Below are 16,574 nucleotides of genomic sequence, written 5' to 3'. Positions count from 1 at the left end.
TTGTTGTTTGTGGCTGTAGGAAGAAGGAAAAAATGCCCGGGCCTGCTACTGGCTCAGTAGCTGAGCCACCTCCAATGCCTGACTAATTAATCAGGCATTAGAGGCGGCTCAGCCAAAGAGCCAGTAGCAGGCCCGGGCATTTTCTTTTCCTTCTTCCTACAGCCACAACGTGCAGACAGGAGAGAGAAAGTAGAGAAGAAAGAAAAAGAAGAGGGAGAGAAAGACGTGCGCTGCAACAGCCGTCGCCCACCCCACCTAAGTGGTGGCGGGTGCAGTGACGGCCTACAAAAGACTGCCTATGAGAGATAAACATTCGGTGGCAGGCTTGCCCCCGCCGCAAGCCGCGTTGACCTACCAATCCCAGCCCAATCCCAGCCCCGTAGGGCCAGGAACAGCCACCCTCCACTACTTCCCTCCTATGCTCGGGCACTGGCCTCGGCAGGTTGGTTACCTTTGACAGTCTCATGTCCTGGCGTCCACGTTATGAAGCATCTCGGAAAGATTATTTTTCTTGCCTTGAGAATGCGGATGGCCACATTGGATATGCGTCCGCTGCTATACCTTCTCAATGCTTCTTGCAAGTGCGTAATTATTTGTGCAGTATCCTCCTCGCCCTGGTGAGTGATAGCGAGAGCGATTGCCGCTTCCTCAGCCTCGAGAATATTGTTGCTCTTGATTGAGGTGCCGTTGATTTCCCTAAGCTGATGATCAACCACGCTAGCTACCGCTCCGTATTGTTCTTTGTATGTGGTCGCATCAACGTACAATGTGTTTTTTCTCCTTGAAAAGCCGGTGCTAACGCGGCTACTCTCCAGGCGAAGCTTGAACGTTCTCGTTTGTCAAATCGCGAAACCATGCATAACCATGCTTAACACAACTTTAGCTCGTACGACTGGGTGAAAACCTTGCTTAAACCCTCCAATTTAGAATGTAGTTTTTCTACCTACCGGAAACTGACTGTTCTCGTGAACATGCGCATAAGCGTATCTCACATAATCCTGCAGTTGTCTCACAACGAAGAGGTGTCCCGTAAAACTCAACTTGAAGAACACCGAGTGGCGCAAATCAATCCGGAGCCCACCTCTACGATGTCCACCCCAGCCCGTGTGCCGCTTAGGACGTTAAATCGCACATTTGGCACCGAAAACGTTTCTGTTTTGACTTTGCTTGAGCTGCTTCGCCTTAGTGCATTATTAGTCACCGCTGCAGAGTCACATTGCCCGCCTACTTGGAAGCCGACATATAAAGACGGCATGAAAATGAGTTTTGTGCACCTCACAAAGACGTAAAACAAGATCAGAGGGGAATCTTTCCGTTCACGTTTTGAAGTGCCGTAAAATGCTGGCCACATTTTTAGGTCAACTTCTCACGTTAACAAATTTTAGATACCATGCTAGCTAATTTCAGTTTGGTATCTGCTCAAAAACGTGATCGAGGTATATTGGGATCAGGATGGGCCACTGAACCAATTCATCAAAGCCTGAAGAGTCTTCAACCAACATAGGCATATTCCAGCCAAACTAGGGAAACCCTCCTCAAGTAGTTTGTACGAAACGTAACGGATATGCCCACGCGTTAATCTTGTTAGCTATGAGACCGAGCTTCTGGAACGTTTCGAGCACTACTAAGCTGATGATTTCACAATGTTGTCTTTGTACAACGTTTTAAAAACTAACCTTTTTTTCTACATTTTTACGCACACACACAAACAAAATAGCGATTCATCTGCTCAGCGCGGTCTCCACATGTTGAGTCTCCTGAAACTTGTTCGGTTGTTCGTAAATTCCGCGTTGTATCGTGAAATTTGTAGATATCAAGCTTTGTTACTGCCCTCTCTTCTACTGAGTAAACTATTCTTACTTTTCTGCTGTACGAGAAATTTTTCGAGGAACTTGCCTCCTTAATCCAGCTACCTCCTCCAGCGGAAGTGTCGGCTACTACAGACATGAGTACATCGAAGCGACAAACGAACCACTCGGCAAGTCAAATGATGAAAAGAATCTTTGCCGGGATGATGCAGCTCACGTTGAAATCAAATCGTTGGTTTGAGGTAATTTATTGCATTGATCCAATGATCCTGAAATTACGTAGCCAGTGTTACGCGACTTCACATAGGTTTGCATGAATGATGTCTGCTATTGACGCAAAAACTGTCACTCGTCATCCTACACAATGCGCCCAGTTAAGGCCGATTATGTTCGCACAGGGTGCCCGCCACTACGTCGGGACTCTCGTAGGCTCGCTATACGCACAGCTGCTGGGACGCCACGTGACCTGGGCCAGCCTCGCCTACGCATGCCTGCTTCCGACTGCGCTTCTTATGCCGCTATCCTGCTGCATCGTCGAGTCTCCACGCTGGCTTATACAGGTTTGAAAGCTTGATTCGGCTTACGCCTTCACAATTGGATTCTAAGTGCCGTTATTCTGGTTTCGGGTATACTTTGATATGATGCAATCGACCCATAAGAAAAGAAGACGAGTATAGGCGTGTATTTTAGTCGTCGTGTAGTTACAAAAAAGTAAGTAAAACAATAACCCTAAGCCTAAAATATCTTGAACTGTATTCGCGATTGATCGAGGTGTCGCTGGAGAGCTGCATTTTAATTGTCTAATAGAGAAACGTCGCGTTCTTTGCAGTATTAGCGTGGGTTAATAGCTCCCGAATGTTGAAACGTTATCGAGCATTCTACTTGACGTTGACGCTAGCAACCCCCGGTGGACTACATCGATATAAAGTCTTATCATTTACAAATATCTCCACTGAACTTACTATTCACACCACCATTAACAAAGCAGGCCGTAGCCAGCTTGAACCAGTCTTATCAGGAATTCTGCTTTCGTATTTATCATCAGGTTTATTCTTCCCCGAAATGGCCACGCACTCTAAAAGTAGGCGGCTGCTTGCATGCATTTTTAAGCGGCTGCATCTACACTTTCTCTGTCGCCGTCTCTGCCATATAGGATAACAATAATGATTGGCTCACAGGAAGGGAAAGGCGCAGTATCTGTCACACTTATTTCTATGGACACCTGAACCGCGAAGGGAAGGGACGAAAGTGAAAGAGGATAGCGAGAAAAAGGTGCGTAGGGGAGGGATACGAAACTTCGCCCACCTGGGGATCTTTAACGTGCGCTGGCATCGCACAGCACTCGGGGCGTTACGTTTCGCCTCCATCGAAACGCAGCCGCCACGGTCGGGATCGAACCCGGGTACTCCGGCACAGTATTCGGGCGTCTTACCACTGCACCATCGCGGCGGGGCACTCTGCCATGGGATACGGCATTCGCAATCCAGTGCCAGAAGCACCTCTAGCAAGGTCGCTTGGGCGAGCTCAACATAAAGCACTGGGCCAGTTGAATCCTCTTATTCCATTGTACTGGAACACTCGAATCCGTGAAAATGACATGGGTGGAGAAAACCTGTGGATAGAACGGAACTTTCGATGACATTTACCGTATAGTGCCAGACGCGACGCCACCAAAATAACTGCGAAGGCATACTACAACCCCTCGCTAAGCAGAAATAAATTGAGAGATAATTTTCAATAGCTAAGCGAGGAATAGCATTACGGGAACCTTCGCATTAGTTCATGCACTCCCTTCGTCAAGTCGTCGCAGGTCTTACTTGGCTTCACTGGAACTATTCTCTCGAGTGTGTGTGCCATCTTGTGGCCGAATCGTTGTCTAGGAGAGGAGGAAAAAATTTCCCGACGATTACGTTACTTCCTATTGCGAAATTTGAGCGCACCTCATCAGCTGTTTCATCTTTTTGATAGATTGAGGCAAAGATTTCGAGTAAGATATGTATGTACAATTAAAGACACTTTTTTTTTATTTTAACACATATTCCTTCAAAAAACACTCCACTAACAGTTCTTGACTGTCATGAAGGAAGCTTTGTAGTCGTCCGAAGCTTTTCGCTACGGCAACTCTCTTTATCTCTTTTTTTCACTTTCACCTTTCTCCTTTTTTTGCAGCTCGTTTAAGGCAAGGACAATGACAAATTTTATTGTCCACATTAATAGAGGCTCGTTACTCCCCACCCCCAGCACGCAGGCCTAGGGGAGAGGGGCTGAGCCTCCGCGACTAAAGGCTAACAAAGAGATTTTGTCTCTTCGCGGCCTCGGCCCCTAGGCGGACGGCTTGTTGCTGCCAAGCGGGGTCTTCGCTCCGCAGCAGGGCTTCCCAGCTGCCTGCATGACGTAGACCAGACGGGGTCGCCGTCCGGCGCATGTGAAGGAGCGCTTCAGCACAATCCGTATAATAGAGCGCTCAGCTGACTTTTTTTTCGGCTACGCGTGCAGTATTCTGTCTAAATTCAGGCATTCAAGCACAACAGAGAGTCACGTGTTTTCTACAAGCATCGGCGTTTTACTGATTTATTCGTCAAAGTTTGCAGCTTCCGCTTCTCACTCTTGTTGTCCGGGTCAGACACCTTGTCATTCAATCTTCGACAGAAATATTTGAGGAAAATATTTGTGCTGCACCACAACGCATACTTCAGCACTATCTCACTCGTGTGTCCTTCACAGACGTCGAAGTCTGAAGGCTCCTCATCACTGATTTCCTTCCTCGGACGCTATAGACTGGAGAAAAATACAAACACATTCCCTAATCTTCACATTTTAAATAAGATAAGCCCAACAAAATACACGAGTTACTGTCCTTGATGCGGTGCAAGCCCCACACTCTATCATATCTCTTGGGAACGCCAGGACAAACCTGACCCAACGTTAATGGTGCCATGCCTGACACACGAGCAGTGGGAGGCGGCCCTGACCAGCGACAACCTGGACCAGCAAGCCTGGATTATCCAGCTAGTCCGCAAGTCAGCTGCTGCCAGTGGAGCCCTGGACTAAGGGCACCGACCACCCAGCTCCTGCGAATTATTATGCTCATTATTATGCAGATTAAAAGTTTTCTCTCTCTCCCTCTCTCTCCTCATCACTGAGCAGTCTGAGTGTGAGTTCTGTAGCCACTTGGCGCTGGTTTTGGACCTTTAGAAATTCTGCTCACTTGGACAACTCTTACACCACAACGTAATTGTGAGCCCCAGCATCCACAGCTGGCATTGCTGGGTAAACCAGCCATCCACTGAATTTTTTTGACAAGACTGTACATGTGATTGTCAGGCGGAACTGCGGCATTCTTGTCAATTTCCAAGAGTTCTTTGCATTTGTTGCATTTCAAACTCTTCAGAGCGATGTGCACCGAGTAACCAGCCACATATGCCATGACTGGAATGGCATCCTTCAGTTTTGACAGCGCCTGTTCGGTCACAACAATGCTGAATTTTCCGCTTGGCACGGCTGCTTCCATTTCAAGCTCTTCCCAATTTTGATTTTTCTCGTTGTCGATCGCAGATACCGCGCTCATTTGTGGAAGTGTGCTCTGTAGTCGCAATTTGTTCTTACATTCATGCCTTACAGACAATTTCTATTGCGAACCAGCCAGTCATCGGTAGCATCCAATCGCACACTTGTCGGAGGAAAATGGGACAAATACTGCGCCTTTCATCCAGAAGTCTCATCTTGTCTAGCGTTCCTTCAATCTCCAATCTCACACTTGAACGCGCACCAAGGAGCACCACGCGACAGCCGCTGCAAAAGCGGGACACACTTTGTCCACCACCGCATTGAAGGCTTTCGCGTTAATAAATATATTCTAAAATAAGTGCGGCTACCTGACATCGCGAACTATGCGTGACACATTTATCCTTTACGTGCCACAAAGGAGCTGTAAGCCAAGCTTGCAACCCCAAGGGTAGAAGCAAGTTGCTGGGAACAAAATAAGCAGCAAAAATGTCTCACCATGGAGTTTGCATACACGACCAGGTTTTCGCGTGGAATTGCACGTATCCAGGCCTTTCTTGCTTCGTTGGCTTTAAGCAACGAGAAGACGTGCACTCTGGGGCCTGTCTTGTAATTGCCATTGCACCACGGCACACAACACTTTCCAGGTTTTCGCAGTTGGTTCTAATTCTGCACAGCCCTGTTCGGCACACATAACTCGCGATAAACACCGATATCATTCGTCGTTGCCAGTTCACGCAGAGAAACAGAGATTCGAGCAAACGACCATGTTTTTCAGCGACCACGTGCGCGTCCAAACATGCCACTGCAGCCGCCACAGCGCCGAATACGACGGCCCCAAAACGATGACGTATGATCCCGTGGCCCTGGGAGCTCCCCGGCCTGGAATAAATTCCTCTAGGTGTCGTACGTCATCGTTTTGGGGAGGTCGTCTTCGGCGCGGCGGCGGCTGCAGTGGCATGTTTGGACGCGCACGTGGTCGCTGAAAAAATGGTCGTTTGCCCGAATCTTTTATTTCGGTGCGTGCACTGAAAACGGTGACTGACATCGGTGTTTATTGCGTGTGTCCGCGCAGATTTGTGGCAGATTCTGCACCTTTTCTTTTTGTCAACCTATTTTAAACGCCGCTGATGCTTGCTGTACTGCGTCTATTTCTATATTCTCTGTGGTGCGGCGTTCGAGGAAGCCCCAAATGAAAGGCGCCGCACAGCCGCCTTGGATCGAACGCCCGACGGAGTCAGCTTCGTATATGCGTGAGATGTGATGTGATAACTTTATTCTTCCACCAGATAAGGAGGCCCCAATCCCCGCCCCGGGAACGCAGGCCTAAAGTACGGGAGCCGGGACTTCCGCGATCAAACTCAGGCAAAGAGGTCTCGGTTCTTCGCGGCCCCTTCCGCCAGGCGGATGGCTTGTTGCTGTGGAGCAGGGAGTTTGCTCCGAAGCAGGGCTTCCCAGGCGCTCTATACAATTTATATTTGCTTTAGCCCCTGGGGAGCTAGCACATTTCCAGATTATATGGTCGATTGTCCCTCTCGTTCCACAGTGCTTGCATTTCTCGTTTTTTATATTGCCCAACTGGCTATAATATGCCCAGACTGGGTTTGCAAAGTTTTCAGATTGCAGGCGCCGCCATGCAAATGCCTCGCTATTAACTAGACTTTTATCCGGTGGTGGTACCAGTCTCCTGCTTATACTGTAATTTTCAAGAATCTCCGTATAAGTTTGCAGACGCAAGTCTATGTTCCGGCAGTCGGACTGCTCCACTGTTACCCAGAAGTACAAAGCTCGGATTAAATCGCGGGCCGCCTCGTTGCCAGGAATGGACGCGTGTGCAGGGGTTCAAATTAGGCTAATTTTCCTGTTTAGTCGTCTACTGGCCAGACTCCTTGCCGCTTCCGACGAGACCCTACCCTTTACGAAATTCCAGATGGCCGTTTTGTTATAGCTGATTATAAAATTTGGTTTTTGTGGGGTTTAACGTCCAAAAGCGACTCAGCCTATGAGAGACGCTGTAGTGGAGGTCGACCACCTGGGGTTCTTTAAGTTCACTCACATCGTACAGCACACGGGCGCCTTGCTTTTCGCTTCCAAGAAAAAGCGGCCTCCGAGGCCGGGATTTGATCCCGCTTCCTTGGGAACAGCAGTCGAGCGCCGTAACCACTGCGCCACCCTGGCGGGTGATTATAAAATTGGCTGCCAATCCGAAGCATGTGAGCCGCAACACGGAAATGGCTGAAGAAGTTGCAATAGCACTCACTTTCTTCGGAACGGATTTTAAAATTGGCTTCCGTTCCGAAGGAAGTGAGCGCTATTGCAACTTCTTCAGCCGTTTCCGTGTTGGGGCTTCTAATGGTGACGGTTGACAGCGGAGAACTTCGGCCGTCGACCACCGGGGCTACCGCCGCCCCCGTTTTGCCACTTGCTGCGTCTACGTACGCAACCGACTTGCTGTCCATCGAATCGAAGCTTCTGGTTAGTGCTTCTGCTTTCTTTTCACTCCTCTGTTAAATATGAGATCATCCGCAGTGTTCAAGAAGTCGGGATAGGTGCACGAACATATTATGGGGTGTACCATGCTGTAATTCAGCAAGTGAATAACGAGGTGTCTGTGTGTGTGGACGAAGATGATGTTGAGTGTTGAGTTGTGCGGTTTAGCGGTACCTATCAATTACAGAGTGGTGTTGCCCAGTGGAGCGTGATTTCCACTCATTATGCCGCTATCCTGCTGCATCGTCGAGTCTCCACGCTGGCTTATACAGGTATAACAGGCTGGATCTCCACAGCGGACGCCACGTCAGTGCCATCACCGTGTCTACAGACGCCACCGCCTCTACGGCCACCACCCCAGCTGTCGTCATGGCTCAACCCCGGGACCCGGGCACCTTCTGCGGGACCGACGACGTTGATGTGGACGACTGGTTGGTCCTCTACAGTCGAGTAAGCAAGCACAACCGCTGGGATGCAACACTCATGCTGGCAAATGTCATATTTTATTTGACCAGAACCGCGCGCGTCTGGTTTGAAACCCACGTATACGAGCTGACATCTTGGGACGTATGCAAGCAAATGCTTCACGACCCCTTCGGCAAACCCATTGGACGCCACCTTGCATGTCGCGCCCAAAGTTCGTCCGAATCCTATATTTCCTTCATACAAGACGTCCTATCCCTGTGCCGAAAAGTTGATTCGGCCATGACTGAGCAAGATTAAGTGGGCCACATACTAAAGGGCATAACCGACGACGCTCGTGTGCAAGGACTGTTCTACTGTGGACTCTCTTCTTCAGGTCGGCCGGCGATTCGAGCAGGCGAAACAAAAACGCATATGGCACCGTTTTGACCGCCTGCCGAACACAGCTGTTACCTCGTTTTGTACTGACCTGCCTACTCTCCGTCAGCCTTCTAACCAAACTAACTTGACACGAATCGTCTGCCGAGATCTAGAGGCCATGGCTCCCGCTGTTTCCTCATCGCAGCTGACGGACAACACCCTGCCTACGGTATCCATCATCCAGGAGGTTGTTTGCAGGAGGTTGCTAATATGGGCATCTCTACTGGCCACGTCCCGGACACCATCGACTCCAACTTAGACCCCCCCCCCTCCCCTGTGATTGCCGCTGCCTCTAACCCCAGCTTTATGTTTCAATACCGCTACCGATTTCCTAATGACTGGCGTACCGCTGACGATCACCCAATCTGCTTCATTTGTTTCCGTGTTGGTCATATCTCCCGTCACTGCTGCAACCGCTGGTACTTGCCGTCACGCCCATTGCACTATGTCAATCGCAGTGGAGTCTCTGCACCGCCCCGTTCCTCGCCCCAACCTGACCCGCCCCGTGCTGATCTCGTTCCACCTGATCTTGTTACCAGCCGGTCGCCTTCCCCACAAACCCGACGTTCCCGCTCTTCTCTTCCTCGTCGTAATTCTTCACCGTCCGATGCCGGCCGCTTCTTGGAAACCTAGACGATGCAGCTCCCGGAGGTGACGCTGCATTCGCGACCCGGACTGAAAAACCTCTGTTGACCCTTGCTCCACAATCTAACCTCATCGAAGTCCTTGTGAATGGTTTTCCTGTCTCTGCCGTTATTGAAACTGGTGCCCAACGCTCTGTTCTCAGTTCCTCGTTTCGTCGTCGCCAGAAGAAAGTCCTGACGCCAGCAGTTTCGCCCACTGTTCGTGTCGCCAATGGCAGCCCTGCAGCCGTGCTTGGTATGTGTACCGCCCGCGTAACCATTGGTGGTCGTCACACACCAGTCTTATTCACCGTGCTTCAAGAATACCCCCATAACCTGATCCTTGGCCTTGACTTCTTGACCGCTCACGCAGCTCTTATTGACTGCTCAACCGGCAATCTGCGCCTGAACCTTCCCCTCTGCTCTGAAGACCTCTCCAAGCCACCTCACCTTCGCTCAGTAAAATATTCCCGCCTCCCTCCTGAAGCTGTTGTATACATTCCTATGTGCCCTTTCCCGCCAGTGCCCAAAGAAGACTACGTAGCACGCCCCATTACAGACGTCGTCGTGCAGCGTCACGTCATCCTCCCACACCTCATCGTACGTGTATCTCAGAATCGCACCACTCTACCAGTCTTCAACTTCAGTTTGTCGACCCAGGTCATCCCCGACGGAGTTTCATTAGCTGAACTTTCCCCGCTGACCGACTGTGAATTTTTAGCCCTAACTACCTATCCTCTCCTGCAACCCGCACAGCCCCTACCGCTCCTATGTCATCTACATTCCATCGTGATCCTGTTTCTGTCGACGCGCTCTACAAGCAGTAGCTTTCATATAGCGACATTTTTGATCTTGGGGCCCGAACTCTTGGTACACGTCTGTTGTAGCCCATCGCATCGACACCGGCGATGTTCTCCTATTCACAAGCGACCGTACCGTGTATCCCTTTCCGAGCGCCAGGTGATTCAACGTGAAGTCGACACGATGAATCACTGAGCTTTCAAACAGTCCCTGGGCGTCACCTGTTGTGCTAGTCCAGAAGAAAGATGGGAGCTGGAGATTCTGCGTCGACTATCGCCACCTCAACAAGTTGACCAGAAAAGACGTCTACCCTCTTCCGCGCATCGACGATACATTTCAGTACTTACAAGGAGTCAGCTATTTTTCCTCTATTTTGCTCTGGCTACTGGCCAATCTGAACGAGACCGCGAAAAATTGGCATTTATCACTCCTGATGGCCTCTACCAATTTACAGTCATGCCTTTTGGCATATGTAACGCACCTGCAACTTCGAACGGATCATGAACTCATTGCTGCGCGGTTTTAAGTGGACGACTTGTCTGCGTTTAGACGACGTCATTGTTTTCTCGTCCACGCTTGACAGCCACCCCTCTCGCCTTTCTACCATTCTCGAGCTATTCCTCCGCGCCGGCCTTCAATTCAACTTCAAGAAATGCAGTTTCAGCCATCAGGAAATAAAAGTTTTTGGCCGCTTAGTGAATGCTACTGGTGTTCAGCCAGACCTCGATAAGATTCGCGCCGTTCGTACTTTTCTCGCGCCACATTCATCTAGTGATGTTCGAAGTTTTCTCGGATTGTCTTCGTATTTCCGTCGTTTCGTCCAGAACTTCGCAGCCCTTGCACGCCCTCTCACACCCGACTTAAAAAAGACGTACCTTTCTCTTGGAGCCCTGACCACGCTGCAGCTTTCTCCGAATTATCGCTGCTCTCATCAATCCACCCGTCTTGGCGCATTTCAACCCTCCGGCCTCTACCGGACTACGCACTGACGCAAGTGGTCACGGAATTGGAGCTATCCTCGCTCAGTGACACCATGGCCGCACCAGAGTGCCAGCGTATGCCAGCCACCTACTATCAAGGGAGAAAACAAATTACTCTATCCCAGAGAGTGAGTGCCTCGTTCTTGTTTGGGCTATTGCGAAATTCCGCCCTTATTTGTTTGGGCGACCTTTTACTGTTATCACTGACCAGCATGCCTTGTACTTGCTTTCTTCACTCAAAGGCCCTACTGGACGTTTGGGACGCTGGGCGTTAAGGTTGCAAGAATACACCTTTTCCGTGGTTTATAAGTCTGGTCGGCTTCACCAAGATGCAGACTGCTTGACCCGCCACCCTGTCGATCTTCCCAGCTTTACGGCCTGTCACATTGACGCAAGCGCGTCCTGTCTTTATCGGCCTTTACCCACATAGCCGACGAATAGCGCTTGGACTCTGCTCTCCGGTCTATCATCGACTGTCTGACTTCCGGCAGGTCTTATCCTGCCCTCGCCATGTTCGGACTCCAAGGGGACGCATTATGCCACCGCAATATGCGACCTGATGGCGCTGAGCTCTTGCTTGTCGTTCCGAAACATCTGCACTCTCCCATTCTGGAACAATTTCATGATGCTCCCACCGCCGGGCATCTTGGCGTGTCCCGCACGGATGATAATGTGCGCCGATGTTTTTACTGGCCGGGTCACTAGGGCTCAATTTAGTATTATGTGGCTGCCTGTGAGCTGTGCCAGCGTCGGCAAAAGCCCTCCGCTTTGCCATCTGGACACTTCCAGCCAGTATCCATCCCGACGGACCCGTTTTTCTGTGTTGGTGTTGATTTCTCGGACCCTTCCCAGTTTCTGCCTCGGGAAACAAATGAATTGCCGTAGACACAGACTATGCTACGCGGTACGCCATGACCCGCGCGATCCCTACTATCTGCGCTACGTCGCTAATTTCCTCCTCCACGATCTGATACTACAACACGGTGCCCCTCGTGAATTACTCACAGACCGGGGTCGCTGCTTCCTCTCCAGAGTGGTTGACGAGCTACTTCGTGTGTGCACCGTCCGCCACAAAGTTACCACCGCCTATCATCCTGAGACAAACGGCCTCAACCGTATGCTCACAGATACGTTATCAATGTATGTCTGCAGTGACCAACGGGATGGGCTCATTAATCTACCCTTTGTAACATTCGCCTATAACTCTTCTCGTCATGATACCACTGGCTACTCTCCCTTTTATCTGCTATTTGGCCGACACCCATTACTCCCCTTTGATATGATACATCGCTACCCGCTACTGATGCCGCCACTAGTACTTAAGCTCGTGATGCCATCTCCCGCGCTAATGATGCCCGCCACATAGTCCGCGACAGGATCTTTGCCTCCTAAGGCTCCCAGCAATCCAGTTAAAACAGTTGCCATTGCGACATGCACTACGCCCCAGGCTCTCTCGTTCTGCTCTGGCTCCCATCCCGCCGGGTGGGCTTGTGCGAAAAACTTCTACCAGACTACACAGGCCCCTCCTAGAACGCACCGGGACTGTGCTTCTGCGGCGGGGGTAATGTTATGTGATGTACTACGCTGGCATTCAGCAAGTGAATAACAATGTGTCTATGTGTGTGGACGAAGACGACGTTGAGTGTTGAGTTGTGCGGTTAAGCGGTGCCCATCGATTCCAAAGTGGTGTTACCCACTGGTGCGTGATTTCCACTCGCAACAGTATGAGTACATTAAGAACGTTTTGTCAGACAGAACTGCCTGCATGAAGTTTCAAGACATTCAGTCCCGCACAGTGAAGTTAGGGAGCAGGGGGACGCCACAGGGCTCGATTATCTACCCGTGCCTTTTCAACGTGGCGATGAGGGGCCTCCCAGAAACACTGAGGAGCATAAAGTGGCAAAATTTCAGCATATATATGTGGATGACATCAATCTCTGGATTAACCAAGGTAGCGATGCAAGCATTGAGGAGCGCCTGCAGGCGGCGGTGGAAACTGTCGTAGACAACGCTGTCATTAAGGGTCTTTAATGGTCACTACAAAAATTGGAATTATTCACCTATAACCAAAAGTCACTCCGACGACAGCGCAGCTTGGAATTTGACAATAAAGTAGAAGGGAAACCAGTTCCTAAGGTAGATCAAATCAGAATCTTAGGACTATTCATTCAGGAGAATGGATATAATGATGGAACAATCAAAAAGCTAGCAGGATTCTCAACGCAAGCCATTGGCATATTTCAAATGATCACGCTGAAAGGACGAGGCCTGAAGGAAAAAAGCTTGCTTAAACTAACCCAAGCTTACGTAATAGTCGCTTGAGCTATGCCACACTGTTCTTAAATATCAGGTCGGAGAAGAAGATATTAGGCTCTCCTTCGACGATGCCTACAGAGGGCTCTGGGTTTACCACTTACCACATCCACAGAGAAGTTCCTTTCTTTGGGATTGCGCAACTGCTGGGATGAAATAGCGGAGGCTGTCAGAACTTTGCAGCTGGAAAGAATAAGTCGTACTACCAAGAGAAGAACTATACTCGAAATGGTAGGCCTGCAGGCAGATAGGGGCCTACGAGAAAAATCCAGCATCCCGCAGGGCTGTCGAAGGATGAATGGGAAAGCATTTATTTTCATCGGCTTTAAGAGGTGAGGGTTAAGTTGATTGTTCGCCGCACCCGATGGACGTCAGTTGCGTCCTGTCGGCGATCTCTTCAGCCCATTCAGTGATCAGAGCCTGGATTTTCGGGTCCGAGCAGCGCAGCATGGCCTCCTACTCCTCAAGAGATGGAGCTGGCAGCAAATCGGCGTGTGGCGGATAGCCCGCGCACCCCATGTAATGTGGTCTAAAGTGGCGTCGACCCCACACTCTGCATTTTAGGTCAACTTGCTTTTGGAATATATACGAATATACTTTGGAGCAGGGCAAAGAGCGGGTTTGTAGCTGGCGCCAGAGTATCTCCGGGATCTTGCATAATGAATTATGTGGGGTAGGAAAGATGCACCTTCCAAGGCTAAAATGGCACGTTATACCATGGAACAAGGAAAAGCCCTTCCTCGCGCTCGCAGTACACGAGTTATTCACCGCCCGGCCGATGAAACCTCGGGAATGTTCGCGAGCCTTCTCGTTCCCGTGATTGCCCGAGTGAGCTGGAACCCATACCAGTTCCATCGTCCTAGCAGGAACCAGGAACGGGGCGGTAGCTTTTAAGGGTACTCCTGGCAGCAGTCGACAGACGGCCTCTCCCGAATTTCCATACGGCTATTTTGTAGTCACTAATTATAACATCTGCTTCGGTAGAAGCGACGACCAGAGCGATGGCGGCTTCCTCTGCAAGGTTCTGGTGCGTATGGCGCTAAGATTTTAGAAGGCGTAGACTCACGGGCCCCAGTCACCGCACAAATCGCGAAACCTCGGTCCATCTCTTCACATTCGGCCGCATCTACGTAAGCAACCGACTGGTTTCCTTTGTATTTGGTGTGTAGTGCACGTAAGCGTGCTAATCGCCTGCCTTCGTGGTGAATGGGGTGCATATTCGTTGGGAAGGGATTTTATAACAAGCTCCTTCCTGATTGCTGTGAGCATTTGCCTGGGATCGTCCGCCATGGGTTCGGCATTGATGCCCAGCCTCAGCAAGACAAGCCTACCGGCTTTGGTGCGCACTAGTCTGGAGTACTGCGATAATAAATACGCTTCCTTGAGGTCATCAAGTGCGCTGTGCATTCCAAGAGCTTGGAACCTATCGATTGAGGTGTTTCTTGACAGTCTTAGTGCTTGCCGGATAAGACACTCAACCGTTTGCTTTTTGTTTCGGTAAAGCTGCAGATAGGGCAAAATGTAGACTAGCCTGGTGTTGACGAAAGCCTGAATGAGTCGACAGGTGTCGCGTTCTTTCATGCCCCTCCTCTTGTTGGCTATTCGCTCGATTAGCCTCGCTATTTGGGTGACTGTTGTGGTCAGTTTATCTAATGTTGCTAAATTTTTGTGGTTACTCTGAATGAACATGCCTAGGATTTGGATGTTATCTACTTCTTTGATTAGTAGTCCTTTGAGTTCTGCCCTGATTGCTGGAGGCGAAGGTGTCTTATTTCGATTGGGGCTTTCTCGTACTACAAGGAGTTCGGACTTAGAGTGTGAAAATTCAAGACCCGCCCACAGCGTAAGTCTGGATGGTGTCGACTGCTTCCTGAAGCACACTTTCTATTTGATCATCACTTCCCCTGTTCACTCAGAGGGTATTCTCATCCACGTAAAATGTATGCTGTAACCCATCGATGGCTGCGAGTCCGACGGGCAGTATTATCAGTGCAATGTTCAAGAGGAACAGCGACATCACAGAGCCTTGTGGTATTTTCCTTCCGCCCAGAGATATGGGGTCTGATTTCATCGCGCCGAGAGTGAGCTCGGTCGTCCTGTTGAAAAGGAAGGACCGGACGTACCCGAAGAGTCTCTCTCCAGAATTCAAAAGCGAGAGGTTTTCTAATATCGCCTCGTGCGAGACGTTATCGAATGCTTTACAGAGATCAAGCCCCAGTATTGCCCTCGTTCCATGACAGTACCTGTGATCCAGAACATCCCTCGACAGCTGGATCATGACATCCTGCGTGGAGAGGTTGGGTCTGAATCGAATCATGATTGAGGGGAGGAGGCCGTTGTCCTCTACCTAACCGTGCAGCCTCTTGAGAACGACGTGTTTCATTAGTTTGCTGTGGCGCGGCGCTAACGAAATGGATCTTAGGTTTTCTATGTTAAGCTTCTTCCCTGGTATCCGTATGAATCTCGCTTTGGCATGCTTCTATTACTGTGGTACCTCTCCTTTCCTCCAGTAGGTGTTCATCAGGTCAGTTAAGGCCGACACTGAGCCGATGTCTAGGTTCTTGAGGATTTTGTTTGAGACGCCTTCTGGTCCCGCTGTCGAGGTCGTCCTGAGTTATCCCATCGCGTGCCACACCTCGGCTTCCCTAAAGTCCTCGGCAAACTGCTCGTTGGGGAGTCCTCCATACATAGGGAGTGGGCTAGTGCTAGATGTCATTTTCAGGTACTTTTGGCATAGTGCATTTAGTAGCTCCGCGTCCTTACATTCATACTTTTGTATAATTTGTACGAGGTGATCCCGCGCAGCAGATTTTGTCTGCGTCGGGTCGAGCAAATGTCGAAACAAGAGCCAGGTTTTCTTACTGCCGATCTGTCCATTCATCCGTCGTAGATTTGCCTCCATTGTTGTATCTCCAGGTCGCTGGCATGAGCCTCGATCGAGGTTGTGCAATGCGCTGTCGTAGCATTCTTCTCAAACGCTACTTTTTCCAACGGCGAAACAAACTAGTGTGAGCCTCCCACTTGTGCAGTAGCCTCGCGTCCGTGGTTGTGTGGTCCTGATCTGCGGATTGTGTGTCGACTGTGGAGCTGTGAACGTCATTACTAAGTGCACTGATCCAGTCTTTCTGGTCGAACACTATAGCCAAACGGGCGAGTTGGTGGAACATATTGGATGGAAAAACAGCGCAAAAGACAAGAACCAGAGCACATAA

General features: G+C 50.0%; 1 protein-coding gene across 1 annotated transcript in view; it reads left to right on the top strand.

Moving 5' to 3' along the window:
- Window positions 1–16,574, top strand: part of LOC146194399 (uncharacterized) — a 148,408-nt gene that overhangs the window by 10,187 nt on the left and 121,647 nt on the right. The window contains exon 3 of the mRNA XM_084596548.1: window positions 2,207–2,368. Coding sequence (XP_084452674.1) covers window positions 2,207–2,368 — 162 coding nt within the window. The remainder of the gene's footprint in view (window positions 1–2,206; window positions 2,369–16,574) is intronic.

This window comes from Amblyomma maculatum, chromosome 3 (genome assembly GCF_055883805.1).
Source record: "Amblyomma maculatum isolate TAMU_Amacu chromosome 3, ASM5588380v1, whole genome shotgun sequence".
NCBI classification, from domain to species: domain Eukaryota; kingdom Metazoa; phylum Arthropoda; class Arachnida; order Ixodida; family Ixodidae; genus Amblyomma; species Amblyomma maculatum.
This window is presented reverse-complemented; position numbering and strand designations above follow the sequence as displayed.